At 34.0% G+C, this 24,988-nt stretch overlaps 1 protein-coding gene across 1 annotated transcript; it reads right to left on the bottom strand.

Moving 5' to 3' along the window:
- Positions 1 to 3,226: 3,226 nt before the first annotated feature.
- LOC133192389 (prostaglandin E2 receptor EP4 subtype-like) lies at positions 3,227 to 12,143 on the bottom strand. Its single transcript, XM_061328402.1, has 5 exons — positions 12,101 to 12,143; positions 10,298 to 10,533; positions 9,946 to 10,069; positions 6,343 to 6,521; positions 3,227 to 3,445 (listed from the first exon to the last, which is right to left on the bottom strand). Exons 1-5 carry the CDS (start codon positions 12,141 to 12,143, stop codon positions 3,227 to 3,229), a joined length of 801 nt encoding a protein of 266 aa, XP_061184386.1.
- Between the last annotated feature and the right edge of the window lie 12,845 nt (positions 12,144 to 24,988).

Here is a 24,988-nt window from a genome sequence, read left to right as displayed (position 1 = left end):
ATAGGCATGTTGTGTAGGTGTTCGGAACGAATGTCATTTTGCGTGCACATGCATGCACGTGCGCGCGCGTGCAGTGAGTGAAATGACTGATATGCTTAATGAAGCCATAACTTTTATATTTCTTGATGAATTGCTTTGAAACTCAAAATATAAAGATACATTAGTAATCTAGACAAGATGACATGGTCAAATTAGCGTGAACTCACGCGCATGCATGTGCGCTCTTCTCTGATTGGCTGATACAAAAATCTCAATAATTTCCTTGTTTTTTGACAAAATATTTTGAAATTTAGAATATAAGCATATATTATAAGGTGCTACAGCATGTTACATAGGAAATTTCTTGAAAACACGCGCATGCAGGTGTGCTGCAATCTGATTGGCTGAAAGTTTAAATGTCTATAACTCCCTTTGTTTTCAATGAAACAGGATGAAATTTGCGACATGGAGAGGCACACAGGGCTCCTACATTATGATACTATCAAAATTGAATGCAAGGCCATCCATGCGGGTATGCTGAATTCTGATTGGCTAATACTTAAAGGGTTACATCTCTCTTATTTTTCAATGAAATTCTTTGATATTTAACACAAATGTATACATTGTGAGACACTATAAGAAAATTAATGTGATAAATGTAGAAAACAAGTGCAAGCACATGCGCTGAAATTTGATTGGCTAATACCCATATGGCTATATCGGAGTAGTTTTCAAATGAAATACCCTTAAAAATAAAGTGTCCATCTATATTACAAATTTAAAGTATTGTCTAATTTATTGAAGCTTGTAGAGAATGGGTCATCATAAGGGATTGAGGAGCCGTTTGGGGAACATCTGTAACGGTTCCCGTTACAATTAGCACTAGTTATTATTATTATTCTTTTTTTCTACTTTCTTCTCCGGTACTTTTTTGTCCGGGAGTGTTCTCATACAACCACTCATCCGATTGACATGAAACCTTTTTAGGGTTAATAGGCATGTTGTGTAGCTGTTCGGAACGAAGGTCATTTTGCGCGCACATGCATGCACGTGCGCGCGCGTGCAATGAGTGAAATGACTGATATACTTGATGAAGCCGTAACTTTTATATTTCTTGATGAATTGCTTTGAAACTCAAAATATAAAGATATATTAGTAATCTAGACAAGATAACATGGTCAAATTAGCGTGAACTCACGCGCATGCACGTGCGCTCTTCCCTGATTGGCTGATACAAAAATCTCAATAATTTCCTTGTTTTTTGACAAAATACTTTGAAATTTAGAATATAAGTATATATAATAAGGTGCTACAACGTGTTATATAGGATATTTCTTGAAAACACGTGCATGCAGGTGTGCTGCAATCTGATTGGTTTAAACTTTAAATGTCTATAACTCCCTTGGTTTTCAACAAAACAGGATGAAATTTACGACCTGGATAGGCACATAGAGCTCCTACATTATGATACTATCAAAATTGAATGCAAGGCCATGCATGCGCGTATGCGGAATTCTGACTGGCTAATACTTAAAGGGTTACATCTCTCTTATTTTTCAATGAGATTCTTTAATATTTAACACAAATACATGTATTGTGAGACACTATAAGAAAATTAATGTGAAAAATGTAGAAAACATGTGCAAGCACATGTGCTGAAATTTGATTGGCTAATACCCATATGGCTATATCGGAGTTGTTTTCCAATGAAATACCCTTAAAAATAAAGTGTCCATCTATATTACAAAGGTATTGTCTAATTTATTGAAGCTTGTAGGGAATGGGGCATCATAAGGGATTGGGGAGCCGTTTGGGGAACATCTGTAACGGTTCCCGTTACAATTAGCACTAGTTATAATGTAGGATGTTATGGGGTCCAACACAGTTTTTTTTGTTTTAACTGTTGACTTGTTTAAAAAGTTGTGATGATATAAGAACTGTTACAAAGTATACGGAGTTTCTTAAGGACATACGCAACGCATACGTAGTTTGAACGTTATTGTCTTTTCCCCTGCAGTTGAAGAGTTCAAATACTTAAAGGAACTGTGTGCTACATTTTAATGTCTATATATGCTGTCGTGCACTTCTTCTTAAACAAGTTTGGATAAACAAAGCATCTAGAATATATGTTTAGTAATTATACCCCCGCTGCGAAGGAGAGGGGGGTATACTGGTTTACCCTTGTGTGTCTGTCCGTAACAAATTTTGGACGCAGTTTTCTCAGCAACTACTCATTGCAGATGCTTGAAATTTTACAACACTCTTTGTTCAGGCATGCCATATGTTGGGATTCATTTTTGTAAAAATCAAATGTCAACTCCCTGTTTATCCGTGCGTCTCTCCGTACCATACATAACAAATTTTGGTCGTAGTTTTCTCAGCAACTACTCATCGCAGGTGCTTGAAATTTTAACACACTCTTTGTTTAGGCATGCCATATGTTGGGATTCATTTTTTTTTTTACAAATCCGATGTCAATTTCCTGATTATCACTGTGTCTGTCCATAACTGAACTTGTGTATTCACATCAGAGCGGTGGTATTTTTAGTGAGCATTGGCTCACAGACTTCTTGTTTTTGTATATTTTTCTTTGAATTATTCAAGAATTTTCATCAATTGATATCTTTTCAAAACCCCTGATAATGCATACTGATTTTTTCTTCTACGAACATCTGATGGCACTATAATCTTAAATTAAGAATATCTTGAAAAATTATCAGTAGGTAAGGTACGTTACGTATGTCCTCAAGTTTGTAAAACAGCTACAGTGGAATTGAAGAGATACTGAGGTTAGTCTGTAACAATATGCATAGCACATTTGCAAATATTAGTAAAGTCCTGTTACTTTCATTATGGAGTGTACATTTTCACCAAAGCTGATGAATTAGTGCACGTGTAAAAACTATGCATTCCGTATAAATTGAATAGGATTCATCAAATGTTATCCGTGAAATTTAATGGTATGCCTTGTAAACTCAAATCCATCAAATTTGTGACCAGCCAATAAAACCAGCTCAACAGTGTATAATTACACTATTAATTGGAAGCGATAGTTTTACATAACCACAGAGATAAAAAAAAATTCACGTTCCTTTATTCACAAAGATTTAAAAACACAAGTTTGAGCATGACAAGTTAGAGGTCTTACCATCATACAGAAACCTTTTCTTGCTTATACTTTATACGAAAAAAGTCAAAATAAAAAAAAAGACAACATTGAGAGCTTAAACCATCTTTCTTATGTGTATTATGAGGTGGTGGTCGTTGGAACTGTAGAACTGGGATCCTCATTTCTACCTCTGCCGAAACACCTCCTCCACTTTTCAAGTACCTTCGGATGGAAAAGAAATTGAATGAAAAGAAACAGGTGGGCATTCATCATGTTGTTGACAATATTCAGGCGGATTCCAACAAAGTCTTTTTGTTTGGAAAGATCGATAGCCAGTTGGTTACAGAAAAGGCGTACCTGTGACAAAAGATAAAATCCAGTCAATTCTACACAAATAATCGATTGCAGTTAAACGTTGATTTGTGAAAGTTTAAGTCGTATGTCGGTGGAAAGGAGGGCTATTACTTTTCAATTATACTATGACAATTTTTGGTCCCCCATCTTTGATTTTCAAGAACATAACGTTCAATATATTATGGAATACTCTGTGTTCATGTTGGCATAATGATTTTTACAAGGCAGATATGTTTAGGACTCGGATGTGACAATATATGTTTTTTTTTTACATCCGGGTTATGTTTTTGTTTGATGATATTTGCAGCTAGTTTTGTTGTTCTCGTATTGCGTCATTTAATTAATAAATGACCATTTCAATTCTAATTTGTGTTTGAGTGATTTATGAAAATCAAACAGAGCCAAAATAAATGAAAGGAAAGGAATTTGACCCCAAAAAAATAAGGACCAAAGATTTGAATTTAAAGAAAGTACAATGTATATGTTGTTTTGAAGATATACATGTAATCAAACAGCAGACAATTTATGGTTATTCGCATAAACTTCATCAGTAGTTAAAAAAAAACTTTAAAGGAAATGTTTTCTCTTCTCCAAAACTGAACTAATAAAGAAGACTTCTTGATTATGTTTTAGCAGTACACATCGAAAAGATTGTATATCTTGGAGAGAAGTTTAATTCTATTTTATTTATATAAAATCAAAAGTAAACAAGAAGACAATTTAAATCACAAAAAGATGAGGCAGAGCTCTAAACAACTCAAAAATATGCTCGTTAATTTTTAGACACGCAAAGACAAAAACGTTAACAAAGTTAACCTTAAAGTCATATATGGCATATTTTTGGCAAGTTCAGGTAACCAAAATAAAAAAAAGATCTCTCTAATGCATTTGTTTTATTACTTTATATGAAGATAGGACTTTCCTGTAAATTACACAATTTAAATCAATCGTTTCATCATTTCGTAAGTTCTATGGTCGATACAATGACCTTGTCAGCAAATACAATTTATCATTGAGTCAAATGCTGACTGACGTTTTTCATACTAATTGTTAGGCCATTATTTACACACTGAATTGTCAGCGGATTTTTCCGTTATTTCCCGATCATGACAAGGAGCACACGGCGGGTGTGACCGGTCGGCAGGGGATGCTCACTCCTCCATGGCACCTGATCCCACCTCTGATGTTTGGAGGTCCGTGTTTGCACTGCTCCTATTTTGTATTGTATAATGGACTTTTGAGCTTGAATACTGTTCGTTATCTCCATATATTTTATTTCAAAAAAACAAAAACCGATTTATTTACCGACTCCACATTTAAATAACAGACAAATTTAAAGTCAATTTAACTACAGAAACGTGAATTTATTCAAGCTCAAAATCGGTGAAAATTTTAATTTGAACGTAAATAATATATATCATGTCACTGTATATATATGTACACCCAATCTCGTATTACTATTTTTCAAGCTCAGATACGCCATATATAACTTTAAATGCCTATTTCGGGGAGGAGGTGTTATGAAAATCCACTTTCCTAAGTCAATTTTCTTCGTATACATGATTCTCCTTACCGTTTTACGCGGACTCTGTGTTTCCTAGAGGGATTGAGGACCAAGATCATGCATTTTTATGTTACTTTCGATAGAAATTAATTATTCTGAAAATCCCTGGGGGAGTCCAGACCCCGCCCTTCTAGCTCTGCGAATGAGTCTTTGGCTGTAATTCTAAGTAGTGTATATTAGATGTACTAGTATATGGGCCACGGTATATGAAATGTAAATACTAGTTCAGAGGAAAAAAAAAATCATGAATAGATAACATTCTATTGATAACTGTTAATTATGTATGGAGCTTACGAGCAATATTATGTATGCTATTTTATAACCAAAAAACTGGTTCATTTTATTTATTTCTGTGACAAGGGTTTAATCAGATACCTATATACTACTTAGTAAATACGTCTCTGATATAATGTTTGATTTCCGTTTCCGTTCTTTTCCGCTTTCCTTTTTAGAAACACCTGTCATGTGCTACTGAAGTCATTTCGCCTGCATATAACGACTTTATTTTATAAGCGTTTGATGCAAGGTATACTAGTACTTCAAAGAAAGTCATTAAACGAAATCTGGATGGGTGAAGTTAAATGTACCCAAATTTGACCGAAGTATGGAGCGCAAAATTAAACACATATTTAATGGATGAGAGCAATAGTTCACTTATTGATTTCGAAAATGAGCTTGTCGTCCGCTTATGGCAGTGGTTAGAGCGTTTGCTCTAGAGTCATGGCGTAAGGATCGAGTTGATCATTATGTCGCAGGTTCGAATCCACTGTGCGACGTGGAGACCGGTCCTTTGGATGAGACCGTATAAACCGAGGTCCTGTATCGCAGAAGGTGCTGGCATGATTACATGTAAGATTCCTCACTGCTCAAAGGCCGTAAATGCCGAGTACAGGTCTAAATATGCCGCCCTCAACCGGCAGGTATAAGTGAAAAATTCTCAAAGGGACATTAAACGACAAAGCAAACGAACAATGAGCCTCAATTAATGCTCGCAAAAGATTTTAAAGCACAGTTTATATAATCAACAATCCAGTGAGGAGTCTTTGAAGAACCCATTGTGAAAACATTCAATGGCTAAATGAATACAGTATCGATATGAGGATCTATACATTTGGAAATGCACTAAAAGCTCGTTGCCTGCCTGTACCCAAAAAACCACAATAATAGTCTACATTCTAACTTGAAGGTTACTCAACTGAATAAAGATATAATGCTAAATGTGATTAGTGAAATGAATTATGTGTATATGCTCAGCTAGGAGAAAGGCATGGATAGACCTTTCCCCTCATAATTACTTCACTGATCAGTTGTTAATATTTCAGCTCTTGGTACTCACTAAAAGGGGTGATGAGAAGACTATATATACAACCGAGATAGCCACCATCATCACTATAAATTTTGTGTGATCTTTGTCCAGTTTTGATCTTGTGTCTATTGGATGCACTTTGTTCATGCGGATAAGCTCATAGATGGCGGAGATATTGCAGAAAACAATGACTGCCATGCAAGTAAAACCTACAAAAATGTATTCAAATAATAATATAGAAAGCTTAAAACTAAATAAATAAGCAAATTCAAATGTTAGCAACACTGATAAAATGTTTGTAAATTAGTCAAAATTGAAAGTGAAGGTCAGGGAGTCATATACCACATTCGGGATACAAAGACTCTCGGTTGGGGTTATAATTATAGGATAGCGTTATACATGTTATACAAAATCTTCCGCGTAAATTGAAAGAAAAACTTTTGAAAAGGTCATTTGTCAGTAGCAATAATTGATTCTATTACAAGAAAATTTACGGAAAACAAGTCTTTGATGATATTTTCAATCTTGTTAGACTATTGTTTTCCCGTGATGGAACTCTCATTTGATCTGCTTTTCTAATCGATATTTTATTGGCATCTGTAATACTCAAGCACCCCCTAATCAGATAGTAAAATAGATAGTGCCTGGTAAAGGAATCAAATAAATCACCTGGTTTTAGGGGTTTTTTTTTAAAAAAGAAAACATTCTTCTAGTTTTGGGTCAGGTAAAAGCTGAACACAACTCATATTTAGGCATACGCCATATTAGTTTGTCCAATCTCCCATACAAGCAGGGGTATTAAGGAGGGTTATGTGTTCTAAAAATCAAGACGTGTAAATTCACAATTTGGTAGATTGAAAATCGTATACCTGTATCTCTCTAATTGTAATTTGTTGATCTCAAACTCTTAACTCGAACACTGTATCGTGTAATTTTTGACATTTCCTTTTTATACCTCACACGTCGTATCTAAAACGTTGAACTGTCATATTTTTAGTACGTTAATATTGTGAAAATTCAAAACTGTATCATTTCGTATTTGTTGTGTTCCCGATTGTGAGTCCATATTTTACACATTTGTTCTGCAAAGATGACATCTGACAAAATCTGCAAGTGTCGAGTCAACATGTTTGTCGAATTTTGGCATGACCATATATGGGAAGTCACGGAAACTTGCGATTGGTAGGCGGTAAATGTAGTACAACCGGATGCTGAAAGTCAAGATATAATTCTAGTAATTGTCCTAAAATACCTTGCAGGCACATATTTTATTTACCAGATATAATAATTGTGTTAATTTGAAAGAAGCACAATGTAGGTTTCGGGGGGGGGGGGGGGATTAGGATAATTTTCGAAGTATATATCATGTATTATTTCAAATGAAGAATTTTTCAGTGTTCGACTCTACTCCAACAAAAAAAGTGGGGGGGGGGGGGGGAGACATCCCTTAAATGGTGCATTAATTTGAAATATAAAATTTAATTTATATATAATTCATATGAAATTCTCATATTATGAATCATAAATTAATTAAATTTCATGTTATTAATGCAGCAAAATCTTATTCATACACTAAAAAGGGGGCAGGTGCTCCCCTCTCCTTACAGGCCTATGAAAAGCATCTCATTTTATTCGGAAGTTGTTCTCTTTTATACAAAACTAGTGTTTCATCTGTTCAAAAGTTGTAAATCTTGTAAGTTTTATAAATAAACATGTTTTACCCGGTGCCATAGGGCAGGTAAAACGTCGTGCACGGATCTAAAAGGGGGGTGTATATACTGAAGAAAATAAATATGACTTTGGACCCCCCCCCCCTCCTTTAGAAAACATGAATTTCACCAACATCGCAACAAGATAGGTTTTTTTCACGCTTGAGAAAGGACATTAGGGTTTTCTTTTTTAATTTTTTTTTTTGGGGGGGGGTCAAAAAATTTTCTGGATATAACACGCTTGAGAGAGGAGTTTTTTTATTCTTGTCAAGAAATTACTGGGTTGGAAATGTTTTGACTGGGGTGGTCCCCATCCCCTTCCCTGGAAAAAAAATTCCTGGATCCTCGCCTGAACGTCTTCAAAAGTATTTCCAAAATATGTTTACTTTATTTTACTTATTGGCTGTCTGGATACTTTTTATTTAATATGTACATACCACAGAAAGAACCGAAAGCTGTCTTGCTGTAAAAAAAAACAAGGATTGATGAAAGTTATTGCGTTGATTACCGATATTCATATCTGACAAAGAATAAAGTTTTTGTTAATTCTATTCATTTATTTTTATGAACACCTGGCCTGTAATCTCATTTTGGACTTCAGCGTACTATTCATAGTACGATTTATAATTCCCGAGCATCTAGGCAGGATTCTTAACTAAAGGCGATTTTAGCCCAGAATTTAAGATACATCTTATATTTTGAGTCACAATGATACACAGAAGCTCACGAGGGAACTCGGACACTAAAATCACCAGAGGCGGGTCCAGCATTTCCAGTTAAGGGTGTAGGTGTCGTGGGGTGGGGGGTTAAAATGTTAAATGTAGGAGAGAAACTCGCACTGCTTGTAGATAATTTGAATTTCATAGCAAAAGTTCTATCAAGACTTTCTTAATTTTATAAGACGCCGGATGCATCCCCATGACAGTTTGGATAGAGTAATTTTAAAGACAGTCAGCATGGGTACACGTATATATAGAAAACTTACTTGGATGAGGCACGCCACATATTATCGGTGTTTTTTTTTTTTTGGGGGGGGGGGGGTCGGCTGCATCCCACATCACCTTTTTTTTAAACCGGAATTTTCAGCATCCGGCTGTACTAGATTTACCGCCTACCAGTAGTAAGTTTCCGTGCTTTCCATATATGGTCATGTCAAAATTCGATAAACATGTTGACTCGACACTTGTAGATTTGTACTATGTCAGTTGTCATTTTTGTACAGCGAATGTGTAAAATACGGGCTCACGAACGGGAACGGAGCAAATGCGAAAAGATACAGTTTTGAATTTTCACAATAACTTAACTCGAAATATGACAGTTCAAAGTTTTAGATACAATGCGTGAAGTATAGTGTAGAAAGGAAACGTCGAGTATACATGTATATTACACGGTAATGTTCGAGATAAGAGTTCGACATCAACAGATTACAATTGCAGAGATACAAGTAAGCAATTTTCAAACAAACAAATTTTGAATTTACACGTCTGGATTTTTTAACACGATTATCGTCCATGGGATATCACCGAAGAATTCGGTATACCTGATTGCTTTCTTGTCAAAGGTACCTGTATGGAATGGACGAAGGTGGCTATGTTGGTTAGCTGACATTAACTTTGTTTATAATTAACTGAAGTTTACTTGAATGTGTGCTCGTTCGTAATGCACTGTCCTGTGCACCTGATATCACTTTCTTTGGTAATTTTCTCTGCTGCTGTAGAAGAAGCACGCTATTAAATATTTTACAAAGGCTATGTAGAATACGTCAACACGGGTGAAAACAGAGAAGTTTATTACATTGAATCGTGACCAAGTGAGCGGTTCTTATAGGGGCTGTAGATGTAACGACAAATGTAGACAATAGCGGACAGATTTCTTTGCCTTTTACGAATCGTGTTCAGCTATATGTCAAACTCATTTCACAAACCTTCAAAAACAAAATAAAGCACAAAAAATCGTCCCCCTGAAGATCTGTCGTTCCAATGAAAGTCACACCAGGATTGATAGCCGTAACTGTTTACGCCCATAATGGGCAAGCACGAAACGAATATCTGAAAAAGAAAACATCAAAGTTTACTAGTGAGAAATATATTATATACCCTGAGAATAATTTCAGCATTCATCTTAGTTCATTGTAATACATTAGAATCTTTGGAAAATGTCAAACCACGGATGTGTTTGTCAACGCTCTTAGTGCCATATCAGCTATCTAATTAGGAAACATTTTTCATACTCTTAAGTAATTGAGATCAAAGATTGTACGATGGAACACTACATACTGCGTAAATTCCTAATCCAACAACGGCACCAATAACTTTTTCCTTCGACATCAAACTACTGTACTTGAACGGATATCTCAGTGCAATAAAGCGCTCAACAGACATTAGCACCACCATCAGACGGGAGGCCATCATAAACACTGTCTGGGAAAAGCCTCTGAAAATGCATCCATGGTATCCCCCAGAATCGCAGTAACCAAGGAAATAATTCGCAACTTGCAAACTTGCGCAGAGGGCTGAAAAATCAAAACAATTAATCTTTCCGTTCTTTTTAATTTAAGTCGTCTCCATCACAGACTGCATACCTGTCAGGCATAGTTTACAATACATTTCAAAGGTTTAAAAATATGGTATGTAGTATACTTTACAGCAAGACTTTCGTAACAAACCTAATGTATATGTTATCGACCCTGTGACCTTCAACTTTACCAAAATATTTCAATATATCAATAAATGTGATGTATCCTTTGAACCATAAAAAGTAGATCTGTGATATATAGGACATTTAATGGTAACATTAACACACATGTCAATTCATATTAAAGTGCTAGACTAACTGATTCAACAACGGGGTAGCATTAATGAAGATCGTTCGCTTCATGATCGGGAGGTCCGGGTAGGATTTCCGTTCCAAACGCCGCGTCAAACCTAAGACGTATACAAGTTTGGCTTTCCAGAAAGCCTGAAATGTCATCTCTTTGGTTTCATTAACGAAGCTTTAAACACTGCTCACTGACCTGGTAATTTTATGCAGTTAGAGTGATCTGCCCTTTGATGAACAAAGGAATAAGAGGCAATCTACAGTAAATGACACGATTTGAAGTAGATAAATAAATTGTATTTTTAACAGTACATTAAACAAAGATAAAGTAATTAAAGAACATTTTCGCACAAATTTTCCCGATGTAATTAAACAACAGTGATTTCTGTTCTCTTGTACATCACTGTGTTTGAACATTTTTCCTGGAGAAATATGGCAGGTACCCTATGTTGAAAATGAACTAGGTAAACCCGGTATGTGCACCTTAAAATGATGCAATTTTCCCAAGTCATAAATTTTTTTTAAATATCACAGAATAAAAAGTGAATTGTAACATTTATATCCAGCTATATATTACATATGTATTTAACCTGTGTGAAAATTTTACTTTATTCCTAAGGGTATCCGTAGTAAAAAATAAGAAAAAATTGTAACCACTGAGTAAATCATGCAAAGAAATGGTACAGTAACGCATTTTCTTCCAGTCAAGGTACCTCAGTCGGTAGAGCGCTAGCTCCGTGATCGGAAGGTCGTGTGTTCGAATCACGGCCGTCACTGACCTAATTAAGTCGATAAAAATAGGTAGCAACTGTTCCTTCGCCAAGCGCTCGGCACTTTGAAGTGAAAGTTGCGGGTCCTTCGGATGAGAGGCCCCCTGATGTGTATTGAGCCAAAAAAAAATCGATACGATATGTTATTTCATAAAACGACATATTGGCTTCTGTAACAAGTGTATCAAAAATGTCTTGTAAATCATTTTATGCATAACTTTCATTAAAACTGAGTGTTTTATAACCCATTTCGAAGTCCTTGTCTCACTTTCATTACAAAATACAGTTCAAATTCACACTTTTAACAACTGTAAAACCAACATGTTAAAATATAGTTGTCTAATAGATGTATTTTGTGATAGATATTTTAGATGTTCTATCTGCTTAATGTTTATATCATTAGCGATCAGTTTTAATTCAAAACGGTTAAATATAATCTTTGGCGATTGAAAATTTCAAATTTTTCACAGAATTATAAAAAAAAAAAAATACCTGCACGATACGTATTGGAAGTAATTTCTTCGATACGATACATTCCTGAATATCGATATATTGACGTAGCCGAGTAAAGGTCTAAATTTGAAGCTCTTCACTGGTATATGATGTCGTCTCTATATGGGTGAAAAATTCTCGAACGGGACGTTTGTTTGTTTTGTTTGTTTGTTGTTTAACGTCCCTCTGAGAATTTTTCACTCATATGGAGACGCCACCACTCGCCGGTGGAGAGCTGCAAATTTTATCCTATGCTCAGCACTTACGGCCATTGAGCAGTGAGGGGTCTTTTTCGTGCCAACACCTACTGCGACACGGGACCTCGGTTTATACGGTCTCATCCGAAGAACCGGTCTCCACGTCCCACAGTGGGATTCGAACCCGCGACGTAAGGATCAACTCCTTACCCCGCGACTCTAGAGCAGACGCTCTAACCACTGCGCCACGCGGGCGACTCGAACGGGACGTAAAACAACATACAATCTACATTAATCTACGAGTCTACCTTTTGGTGGAATTCAATAAAGGGTTATTAACGTCAATGGCTAATATTTCCCTATAAAGAGAAGCGCGGTGCAATTAATGTCAGTAGCTTTGAGGCATGGATCCTAATTTACAGTTTTAAACTAAAACTAGCAAAATTTAAAAAAAAATCATAGAATAATTATACGCCTTTCACCTTTTCTTTGGTGGGATGGGGTGAGAGGATTCGTGTGCTCTCTAAAATGAAAATGAATAAATATTTAAGAAAAGGTCAACTATATGAAAGAAAGCATGGTAGTTTATATGGTTGCCATGGAAACCGGGCTAGTAAGTGTAAAATGTTGCTATTTTATGCATAATATAAGAAAAAAATATTAGGCAAAGCTGTTTGATCATGCATATTTTTTAATATGTTTATGACAGTTAAAACTTTGCAAAAAAAAAAAAAAAAAAAAAAGGAAGAAAAAACCAGTATATGTCACAAAGTTTCTACACTTTCTAATTTTCTAAGGCTTTGTATTAGTTAGTAGTCATCTTTACCTCTCTTGTCAGGTTTAGTATTTGAAGACTTTGCCAGGTGATATGAAAGTCGTATTAGGGAGTTTTATATTTTAAAAAAGGGGGTTATTTTGCTAATGTCTTTTAAAACATTTATGGGTAAATCAAAAATAAACATTTTATTACACACTAAAGTTGGTTTAAATGTGCCTTTTTCACCATCCGAGATATTTCCCTTGATGGAGCTCTTCAGCATTGAAGAATACAAAATGAGTAAAATGTAAACAAGATGGCAGACGTAAAAATCAATTTTTCTTCTTGTATTGAAACATCTTGTTAAGAAAACTGCACCTCAATAGAATGAGAGATTGATGAAAAACAGAGTATTCTGCTAACAGAGGCCGGATTTTTGCCAGCATCTTTCGCCAATAAATGTCTTATCTGTCATGATCATTGAAATGAGATCTGAAGTCGAAATAATTTAAGAAAAAGATCTAATCGGTGTGGATTGCCAAAAGTATTGGATATTAATAGAAAGGAACATCAGAAGAAATCAGGGTGGTATAATGTGAAGGCCAACAGAATTTTAACCTTTCAAAAGGTCTTTGAAATACAGAGAGGTAGTGGAGTGGTAGTCTCAATTGGAACACGCGAGTAATATTTTTTTAATTAATAATCAATTCCATTGTCACATGTAACTGACTATATATTACAATAATAAATAATCAGGACATATACAGAACCATGAAAACTTGGATGTACAGATCACATGAAAATAAACCATACCAGTGTGAACTTGAAAAAGACGATAATGGTAATCTAACAACCAAGCTTTATGATAAACTTGATGACTTTAACTTTTCAATCGTCAACTTCCCTTACTTATGCAGCAGAATACCTTCATCATCTGCATACGGGGTTTATATCTCAGTTGATTCGATACGCAAGAGTATGCTCTACGTATGAACAATTTCTAAAACGAGGTAAGTTATTGACAAGCAAGTTGATGAAACAAAAATATCACCAGTCTCGTTCCGATCACTGAACGAGCGCTCTACCAACTGAGCTTCCCCACACATACACTGAATCCCTGGCACAGGGGCCATGAAACTCAAATTTGGAAGGGGCACTCTTGCTCATCATAACCATGCACTTGGATCATCGGCTTAATACCCAGGAGAAGAGACTTTCAAAGAATTAATGCATTTTCACTACACCGAATCGCGGTTTTCTTAAGCGAGTGTAAAATCTGGCGTTTTGCATGCTCAAAGGTATGCCAATATTTTTGGCGGAACTATTTTTCGCGGACAGGGTGTTCCATGAAGTTGTAAGCCAATAGCATTTTTTTGGTATTGCTTTAAAAGTGTTTCAGGTATCTTTGATAGCACCCCGCTAAAAATTCCCTTTTTACGGTATAATCAATAGAGCCCCACCCGAATTCCAGATACCTTGACCCGGGGCCATGAAATGCACAATTTTGGAAGAGATACCCTTGCTCATATTGACTATGCATTTAGTTTGTTTGCTGAATACCAATGAGCAGAGGAGAAGATTTTAGGGAAAATGCATTTATCACTATATATTCAACAAAGACCCACGCTCTCACCAAAACCCGACGTAAGCAAGTCAAATCCGGAGCGGAGTTATTTTATAACTGTTGGAGTGATATAAGTGGAAACCGAGCGGAGTTTGGCCGGAAATTTAAGGCGAAATATGTAAATTAGCTCCGCCTGGAAACAGGATTCCGCCTGAATATAGATTTATAGATTCCGTCTCAACTGTCCAAAGTATTGCATAATTTCTCTTGGACCCGCAAACATGCCAAATTGATAGTTCAGTCTTTAAAATTAAAATAATGCTCCTCCGATTAGTTGCATAAACATGTTGAAAACTGAAAAAAAGATATTAATTGTTGCTAAAAAATGATTTGCTCTCGTGCACTCAAAGACTAGATGTTACAATTAATTTAATAACATTACTTGAGTTTATGAATAAAGAATGTTATATTTTTATTGAAAGATATGTTGTGAGTTTAAGCTTGTCAGATTCTTATCAATTAACATAATTAAATGTACTGCTAATGCTGTTCATTCCAATAACTTACCAAATTCAAATAACAGTATGTAACCTCTGCACAGCAAGTCAGACATATTAATTATCTTTAGATGTGTATTTATCCAATGAAAGGCTTTTATTGTTGTTAAAATCTCTTATTTTGGTAATAATTATTTTGTTGATCTTGCTCCTGCATGTTACGGCATTTTTTTTTTTTATTTAAAAACGTTTATCTTGGTGGTCGAGGGTTTCTTCAACATTAAATATGCGACAGTTATAAAAATTATTTTTGAATTTTAATACTGCAACTAATGGTCAACGAAATTTACATATAAAATTCAGCTCATGGTTATTGTTTAACTTTTTGTAAACTTTCCCCAAGTAATACTGGATACTTTAGTTCTTGTACTATATGTTGAGTGAAGAACGACAGTCACTGTTGTATGCTGTCTGTCAGGGATTTTATTTTTTACTTGGTACATAACTGCAGGTGATCTGTACATGTAGTTCACTGGTCTGAAAAACGTTGGATGGACACCAGAGGGCTCAAATTTTGTTTGAAGTAAATATCAGGAGAAACAATGGCTCCAATGAAAAGACAGGAAGTGCGCCGGACAAAATTGTCATACCAGTATGAATGCCAGTATAAATTAAAAGTAGTCTCAATTTCATACCAAGAAGAACTTTATATTTAACATTGGTAATGGGAATAGTTTTCTTGTATTCTAAAAGAATGAATATGTTAGGAACATGTATTTGTGAAATTATGAGTGGGAGATTTAAAACACGGAGATTTTTAACTCGAATTTTGCGCGCTTTTTTGTGTGCACAGTAAATTTGCATGCAGATACTTTATAGCTCTCTGGTTGTCCTCTCCAATTATTCAGAACAGTAAGCTATAGATCTCCAGCAACTTTGCATCTCAATTATTTCTTTGGATCATTTACAGGTATAACGTAATTTTTTAATTTCAGATTTGTTATTAATTGATAACTGCATGCTCAATAAGTATGTTAATATTGTATGTACATAAATTATGAGATATGTACATAAATAAATAGATGACTCAGTTAATTGCAATTGGGTAAATACCAAGCATTTCAAATTTGTAGAAGCAATTAAAATTACTAGTCTAAATACTCTTTTTAAATAATCTTTTAATATTTATTGCAAACGGAACATCAGTGAACAATTCGGTGTGAAAATAATGTCTTACAATTTGTATGAAAAACATCAGTCAACACTCAGAATAATGTATATCACACGACATTCACGTTGACTTCTTGTATTAACCAATTGTATTCCCAATCAACAAAAGGGTTCATAGGGGAGGGTGCGTGGAGGTTTGATGTAAAGTTATTAATATTTTGGTCAATGTGTTATCAATAATCATGAAAGAGCAGCATTCAAGAATTAAATGTCATGCATACAATGTAATGTATACGCATCCCATGCCTTATTTGTAATTATGGTACACGTTTTATAAATATATATTGGAAAAAATAGCATATGGATATTTTATGAAACACTCCGAAGAACTGGTATATAGAAACATCCCTTTATTTTTTAGCAAACTGTGAAACCTGCTATAGTAAGATTTTGTTGAGTTGCTCTAGGTGTTTGGCAAAATTATTACATACCGGCTAATGTTTTAATAAACACCACGAGCATTCGCTTTGTTTAGGCAACAAACTGTGCATGAGCCTTAATGTATAAATATATTAGTTGAACAGTGTTTGGATAAATCCTAATATATCGCGTGGTGATATTTCGAATTAGATCTAATTTTTGTCAGAACGAGTCAGATAAAAGTGAAAGATTTTTCGAATTGCTATAGCCGAAATTGCTTCCGTAATACCCTTCTTCGTTATTCAATAAACTTCGGTTACATACATGTATTATCATATGTTTACAAAGGTTATTGCAGCTACAATTAGAATACATAATATTATTTCTATTGTCATCTTTGTGATGAATTGCCTTGCAATATTTATTACTGAAAATGTGAAATGTTGGTTCTGCAGAGATTAATGGTGAAAATCCTGTTGAAACTGCTGTGTAAATCGCTAGCTGATTTATAAATCCGATTTTCAAATTTTCCAGTTCCGCTTTAATTTAAGACTATTCTGACAGGCATGCTTTTTGAATCTTTTGAAAGTAAAAATGTCCATACAATTTTTTTAATAAAACAAAAATCTTTCTGTTTTTTATTTATTTCATTTGATTAGCTAGTTAACTGTGTTTTAAAATTCCAAACCTGTCAAAAATATTTTTCCATTTCTTTTGGGATTGGAAACTGAAAATATAAATTTAAAGCCTATCATGAATTTCCATCATCACTATCGTTTGATTGATTCTATGTTTTTAAGTCCAATTACAGAATTTTTCACTCATATAGAGATGTCACAATATAAAGATGAAGGGCTTCAACTTTAGATCTATACTTGGCAGTCAGGGTTAATGAGCAGTGAGGGTTCTTGATCGTACTAAGGCCTACCGTGACAAGGGACCTCGGTTTTTAAGGTCTCTCATATGAAAGACCCGTGATTTTCATTTCTAATGCCGGGCGCTTGGCGAAGGATCAGTCACTACCTATTCTTAGGTTTGAAACGGCATGGCGAACAAGAATCGAGCCCGGGCCCACCGATCACAAAGCAAACGCCCTACCACTAGGCTACCGTGACCGGCCATTACTCTCGAAGAAAGGTATAAGTTAATATTTATGAAGCCAACAGTTGTCAATCGTGGATATGAATTAAAATTAAACAATCATGAATATAGGTGGATTAAACCTTCAATACCATAATTTGAAAAGGTTAAAACAATTGTTTTAATTTTTTTGTCCATTAAGTCTTAAGTAAACCTACATTTTTTTTGGGGGGGGGGGGGGGTTACGAAATTCCTAATGTTGAATTGCTTGTAAATATATACATTTATTCAATTACAAAGACTGTCAATTTTTCTTCCATCATTTTGGTGAAGGTCATGTTTTAAATTTTCCAACAATCGCATAAGTTTTGGGATCTTTACTATAGGTTTCCGTCCTATTTCATGTCTGTAACGATACTTTGTTAAGGTGTATCCTAAACCTTAGGCCAGATGTAAGCTCAACGACTCTACGATAAAAGAGTTTGAAACTCCAGTTGTAGTAACACGGGGCCTTAATGTACATATATTCATACAGATTTGACATGAGGTTGCATATGATCAAAGGATGGACAATTTGTTTACTAGTTACTGGTAATTAAGACGATTATTGGGACTGTATACTTAGGGCCTGCTTCTTGGCAAGGTTTACTCGGGGTCTTTAGCTTTTTTCATATCAGATATAAGGAAGGCAAGAAGTGGACTATTTTTAATTACTAGCTTTTAATAGTTGTAAAATACTTCATTACTTTTCTAAGTCGTTTTCAAATTTTTAGAAGTATATCAAAAAATATACTCACCTGCAAACAGAAAGTCACAAGAACACACAGCTATGGCAATGAAACGGGGTTGTGAAAAGTTCGTTTTACACATTGAACGAGAAATCCAAAGAATTGCAAAAAGACTTGAACTAGAAATCCAGACTAGAAAGAAAACACCAGTATAGGCATTTGTATAATTAACAACGTGTAAAACTAGTGTACCATTTTCTTTTTCAGGGCAAGTTATATTAGTGGGCATGTTGATGCTTCCGTTTTTTGCGACAAAGAAAGAAATACAAACTGTACAGTCAATAACATTCAAGTAGTAGTACCAAAAAAATCAATAGATATAATATCCACAATATATCGATATATACCTGTGTATAGTTATTCCGTGGCTCTTGCATCGATACCATTTTTGAGTATTTGAAGACAAATAAGATTCTAGTAGGTATAAAGTACATATAACTGACTTGCTAGAGTATATCATAGATTTGATGGACGTATCTTTATATTTAAATATTTGGTTTTAAAACTAACTGATTTTAAATTAATTTAAGGATAATGAAGTTTAAAGTCATTGAAGATGCCTTAAACCGTATATGAGGTTTATATTACATTTCTGACTATGATGCGAGATAGCATAAAATCTAGTAATTTGTAAAATATGTCCTAAATTTCTACGAATGTCCCGGTCAAAATAGTGTCTACATATCATCGAGGTATTATACATGTAATATGAAACAACCCGAGTAGGGAGTTTACAATGAAGCATCTACATCCATTGAGTATTTTTTCATTTATTACCCAAGAAAACAAATTCTGATAATTAACTGATTAACTTACATGTAATAAAACGGGGTTTTCAAAGCCGCCTATATGAAAGATGTCTTAAAGAGAGGGAACTTCCATCAATGTAACAAAAAATCAATAATACAATATTCTGCTTACGTTCACCAATTATATATATTTGTTATACCCTTATAAATATCTTTCTATATATTTATTACTAATAAAAAGTCCAACAAAAGAAATGTTTTTTTTTTTACATCGGTCTAACAATTTCATTGTTGACCGGCCTGCCAGTCCAATATAAGAAATGTTAAACCGCGACGTCTCTGCTACGTCACAAGTAATTAATCGTCGTTCAATATAGCCGAAGTTTAGAGCTGGAAGAGTTATATGCTATTTGAAAGAGTATGTTTTATGATAAATAATTTTTGTGATAATAATTTTATTATTATAATTTTTTCATTCTCTGCTATTGTTTTATTTTTATTAATCAAGCCAAAATTTTCAAAGAAAGTAATTGATTATAATAAATATTGATCTAATCTGTTCAAATGTTTTCATTTTAGTTGTTTTATCTGAAGTGAAGGGTAAAACAAAACAATTACTGACTGGGTATGAGGGGCAACATATGAATTTTTGAACGTGAAGGTGAACATGTTGCCCTTGACCTGCGGCCTCGGGCAACATGTTCACCTTCACGTTCAAAAATTCATATGTTGCCCCTCATACCCAGTTTATTAACTTTAGACTTGTATTTATCCAATCAAAGGCTTTTAGTGTTGCTAAAATCTCTTATTTTGGTAATAATTATTTTGTTGCTTAAATCTCTTATTTTGGTAATAATTATTTTGTTGCTAAAATCTCTTATTTTGGTAATAATTATTTTGTTGATCTTGCTCCTGCATCTTACGGTATTTTTTTTTTATTATTTAAAAACGTTTATCTTGGTGGTCGAGGATTTCTTCAGCATTAAATATGCGACAGTTATGAAAATTATTTTTGAATTTTAATACTGCAACTAATGGCCAACGAAATTTACATATAAAATTCAGCTCATGGTTAATGTTTAATTTTTGTTAACTTTCCCCAAGTAATATTGGATATTTCAGCTTTAGTTCTTGTACTATATGTTGAGTGAAGAACGACTGTTGTATGCTGTCTGTCAGGGATTTTATTTTTACTTGGTACATAACTGCAGGTGATCTGTACATGTAGTTCACTGGTCTGAAAAACGTTGGATGGACACCAGAGGGCTCAAATTTTGTTTGAACTAAATATCAGGAGAAACAATGGCTCCAATGAAAAGACAGGAAGCGCACACCGGACAAAATTGTCATACCATTATGAATGCCAGTATAAATTAAAAGTATTCTCAATTTCATACCAAGAAGAACTTTATATTTAACATTGGTAATGGGAATAGTTTTCTTGTATTCTAAAAGAATGAATATGTTAGGAACATGTATTTGTGAAATTATGAGTGGGAGATTTAAAACACGGAGATTTTTAACTCGAATTTTGCGCGCTTTTTTGTGTGCACAGTAAATTTGCATGCAGATACTTTTTAACTCTCTGGTTGTCCTCTCCAATTATTCAGAACAGTAAGCTATAGATCTCCAGCAACTTTGCATCTCAATTATTTCTTTGGATCATTTACAGGTATAACGTAATTTTTTAATTTCAGATTTGTTATTAATTGATAACTGCATGCTCAATAAGTGTGTTAATATTGTATGTACATAAATTATGAGATATGTATATAAATAAATAGATGACTCAGTTAATTGCAATTGGGTAAATACCAAGCATTTCAAATTTGTAGAAGCAATTAAAATTACTAATCTAAATACTCTTTTAAATAATCTTTTAATATTTATTGCAATAAAGAGGATTCCAGTCACAAACGCCGTGTGCTCCTTGTCATGATCGGGCAAACGGAAACATCAGTAAACAATTCGATGTGAAAATGTCTTACAATTCGTATGAAAAACATCAGTCAACACTCAATTATACATATCACACGACATTCACGTTGGCTTCATGTATAAACCAATTGTATTCCCAATCAACAATTTAAAGGGGTTCATAGGGGAGGGTGCGTGGAGGTTTGATGTAAAGTTATTAATATTTTGGTCAATGTGTTATCAATAATCATGAAAAAGCAGCATTCAAGAATTAAATGTCATGCATTCGATGTAATGTATACGCATCCCATGCCATATTTGTAATCATGGTACATGTTTTATAAATATATATTGGAAAAAATAGTATATGGATATTTTATTAAACACTCCGAAGAACTGATATAGAAATATCCCTTTATTTCTCAGCAAACTGTGAAACCTGATATAGTAAGATTTGTTGAGTTGCTCTAGGTGTTTGGCAGATTATTACATACCGGCTAATTTTTTAATTAACACCACGAGCATTCGCTTTGTTTAGGCAACAAACTGTGAGCCTTATAATGTATAAATATTTTTAGTTGTTCAGTGTGTTTGGATAAATCCTAATATATCGCGTGGTGATATTTCGAATTAGATCTACTTTTTGTCAGAACGAGTCAGATGAAAGTGAAAGATTTTTCGAATTGCTTTAGCCGAAATTGCTTCCGTAATACCCTTCTTCGTTATTCAATAAACTCTGGTTACATACATGTACATGTATTATCATATGTTTACAAAGCTTATTGTAGCTACAATTAGAATACATAATATTATTTCTATTTTCATCTTTGTGATGAAATGCCTTGCAATATTTATTACTGAAAATGTGAAATGTTGGTTCAGGAAAGATTAATAGTGAAAATCCTGTTGAAACTGCTGTGTAAATCGCTAGCTGATTTATAAATCCGATTTTCAAATTTTCCAGTTCCGCTTTAATTTAAGACTATTCTTACAGGCATGCTTTTTGAAACTTTTGAAAGTTAAAATGTCCATACAATTTTTTTTAATAAAACAAAAATCTTTCTGTTTTTCATTTCTTTCATTTGATTAGCTAGTTAACTGTGTTTTAAAATTCCAAACCTGTCAAAAATATTTTTTCATTTCTTTTGGGGTTGGAAACTGAGAATATAAAAGCATATCATGAATTTCCATCATCACTATCGTTTGATTAATTGTATGTTTTTAAGTCCCATTACAGAATTTAAAGAAGGGCTTCAACTTTAGATCTATACTTGGCACTCAGGGTTAATGAGCAGTGAGGGTTCTTGATCGTACTAAGGCCTTATGCCCTACCGTGACAAGGGACCTCGGTTTTTAAGGTCTCTCAAACGAAAGACCCGTGATTTTCATTTTTTAAACCGGGCGCTTGGCGAAGGATCAGTCACTACCTATTCTTAGGTTTGAAACGGCATGGCGAACAAGAATCGAACCCAGGCCCACCGATCACAAAGCAAACGCCCTACCACTAGGCTACCATGACCGGCCATTACTATCGAAGAAAGGTATAAAGTTAATATTTATGAAGCCAACAGCTGTCAATCGTGGATATGAATTAGAATTAAACAATCATGAATGTAGGTGGATTAAACCTTCAATACCATAATTTGAAAAGGTTAAAACAATTGTTTTAATTTTTTTGTCCATTACTCTTAAGTAAACCTACATTTTAATTTTTTTTTTGGGGGGGGGGGTTACGAAATTCCTAATGTTTAATTGCATGTAAATATATACATTTGTTCAATTACAAAGACTGTCAATTTTTCTTCCATCATTTTGGTGAAGGTCATGTTTTAAATTTTCTAACAATCGCAGTATAAATTTTGGGATCTTTACTATAGGTTTCCGTCCTATTTCATGTCTGTAATGATACTTTGTTAAGGTGTAATATCCTAAACCTTTGGCCAGATGTAAGCTCAACGACTCTACGATAAAAGAGTTTGAAACTCCAATTGTAGTTACACGGGGCCTTAATGTACATATATTCATACAGATTTGACATGAGGTTGCAAATGAACAAAGGATGGACTTTTATCATGACAATATGTTTACTAGTTACTGCTGGTAATTAAGACGATTATTGGGACTGTATACTTAGGGTCTGCTTCTTGTCAAGGTTTACTCGGGGTCTTTAACTTTTTATGCTTTTTTCCTATCAGATATAAAAAAAGCAAGAAGTGGAGTAGTTTTAACTTCTTAATAGCTTTAAATAGCTGTGAAAATACTTCATTTCTTCTTTTTTTCCCAAGTCGTATTCAATTTTTTTAGAAGGATATTAAAAAGTATACTCACCTGCAAACAGAAAGTCACAAGAACAAACAGCTATGGCAATAAAACGGGGTTGTGAAAAGTTCGTTTTACACATCGAACGAGAAATCCAAAGAATTGCAAAAAGACTTGAACTAGAAATCCAGACTAGAAAGAAGACACCAGTATAGGCATTTGTATAATTGACAACGTGTAAAACTAGTGTACCATTTTCTTTTTCAGGGCAAGTTATATTAGTGGGCATGTTGATGCTTCCGAGTTTTTTCGACAAGGAAAGAAATACAGACTGTACAGTCAACCACATTCAAGTCGTAGTACCAAAAAAATCAATAGATATAATATCCACAATATATCGATGTATACCTGGGTATGCTATTCAGTGTCTTTTGCATCGATACCATTTTTGAGTATTTGAAGACAAATAAGATTCTAGTAGATATAAAGTACATATAACTGACTTGCTAGAATATATCATAGATTTGGTGGACGTATCTTTATATTTAAACATTTGGTTTTAAAACTAACTGATTTTAAATTAATTTAAGGATAATGAAGTTTAAAGTAACTGAAGATGCCTTAAACCGTATATGAGGAAGGAATGTATTTATTACATTTCTGAGATAGCATAAAATCTAGTAATTTGTATAAGCAAATGTCCTAAATTTCTACAAATGTCCCTGTCAAAATAGTGTATACATATCATCGAGGTATTGTAATATGAAACAAACCGAGTATAGGGAGTTTACAATGAAACATCTACATCCATTCAGTATTTTTTCATTTATTTCCTAAGAAAAAAAATTCTGATAATTAACAGATTAACTTGCATGTAATAAAACGGGGTTTTCAAAACCATCTATATGAAAGATGTCTTAAAAAGAGGGAACTTCCATCAATGTAACAAAAGATCAATAATACAATATCACCAATTATATATTTTTGTTATACCCTTATAAATATCTTTCTATATATTTATTACTAATAAAAAGTCCAACAAAAGAAATGTTTATTACATCTGTCTATCGGTATAGTCAAAGTGTAGAGCTGGAAGAGTTGTCGTATGCTATTTGAAAGAGTATGTTTTGTTATAAATAAGTTTTGATATAATAATTTTATTATTAATTTTTTCATTCTCTGCTATAATTGTTTTATTTTTATTGATCAAGGCAAAATTTTTCAAAGAAAGTAATTCATTATAATAAATATTGATCTAATCTGTTCAAATGTTTTCATTTTAGTTGTTTTATCTGAAGTGAAGGGTATAACAAAACAATTATTGACTGGGTATGAGGGAAAGATATTATTTGTTGGACCTGAAGGTGAACATGTTGTCCTTGACCTGTGGCCTCGGGCAACATGTTCACCTTCACGTCCAACAAATTATATGTTGCCCCTGATACCTAGTCAATAACTAATATATATATAAGCATATATGTCTGTCAAGT

The sequence above is a fragment of the Saccostrea echinata genome, unplaced genomic scaffold (assembly GCF_033153115.1).
Source record: "Saccostrea echinata isolate AGI-Se365-2 ecotype Australia unplaced genomic scaffold, CSIRO_AGI_Sech_v1 ptg000025l, whole genome shotgun sequence".
NCBI lineage: Eukaryota > Metazoa > Mollusca > Bivalvia > Ostreida > Ostreidae > Saccostrea > Saccostrea echinata.
The sequence above is the reverse complement of the archived record's forward strand: the minus strand, read 5'-3'. Positions and strand labels throughout refer to the sequence as shown.

Coding starts and splice junctions, on each gene's coding strand:
- LOC133192389 (XM_061328402.1), bottom strand. CDS start 12,143: ATGTATCGTATCGAAGAAATTACTTCCAATACGTATCGTGCAG. Junction 10,534..12,100: donor TTCCAATACGTATCGTGCAG/GTATTTTTTTTT, acceptor TTGATTTTTCAG/CCCTCTGCGCAAGTTTGCAA. Junction 10,070..10,297: donor TTGGATTAGGAATTTACGCA/GTATGTAGTGTT, acceptor TTTCTTTTTCAG/ATATTCGTTTCGTGCTTGCC.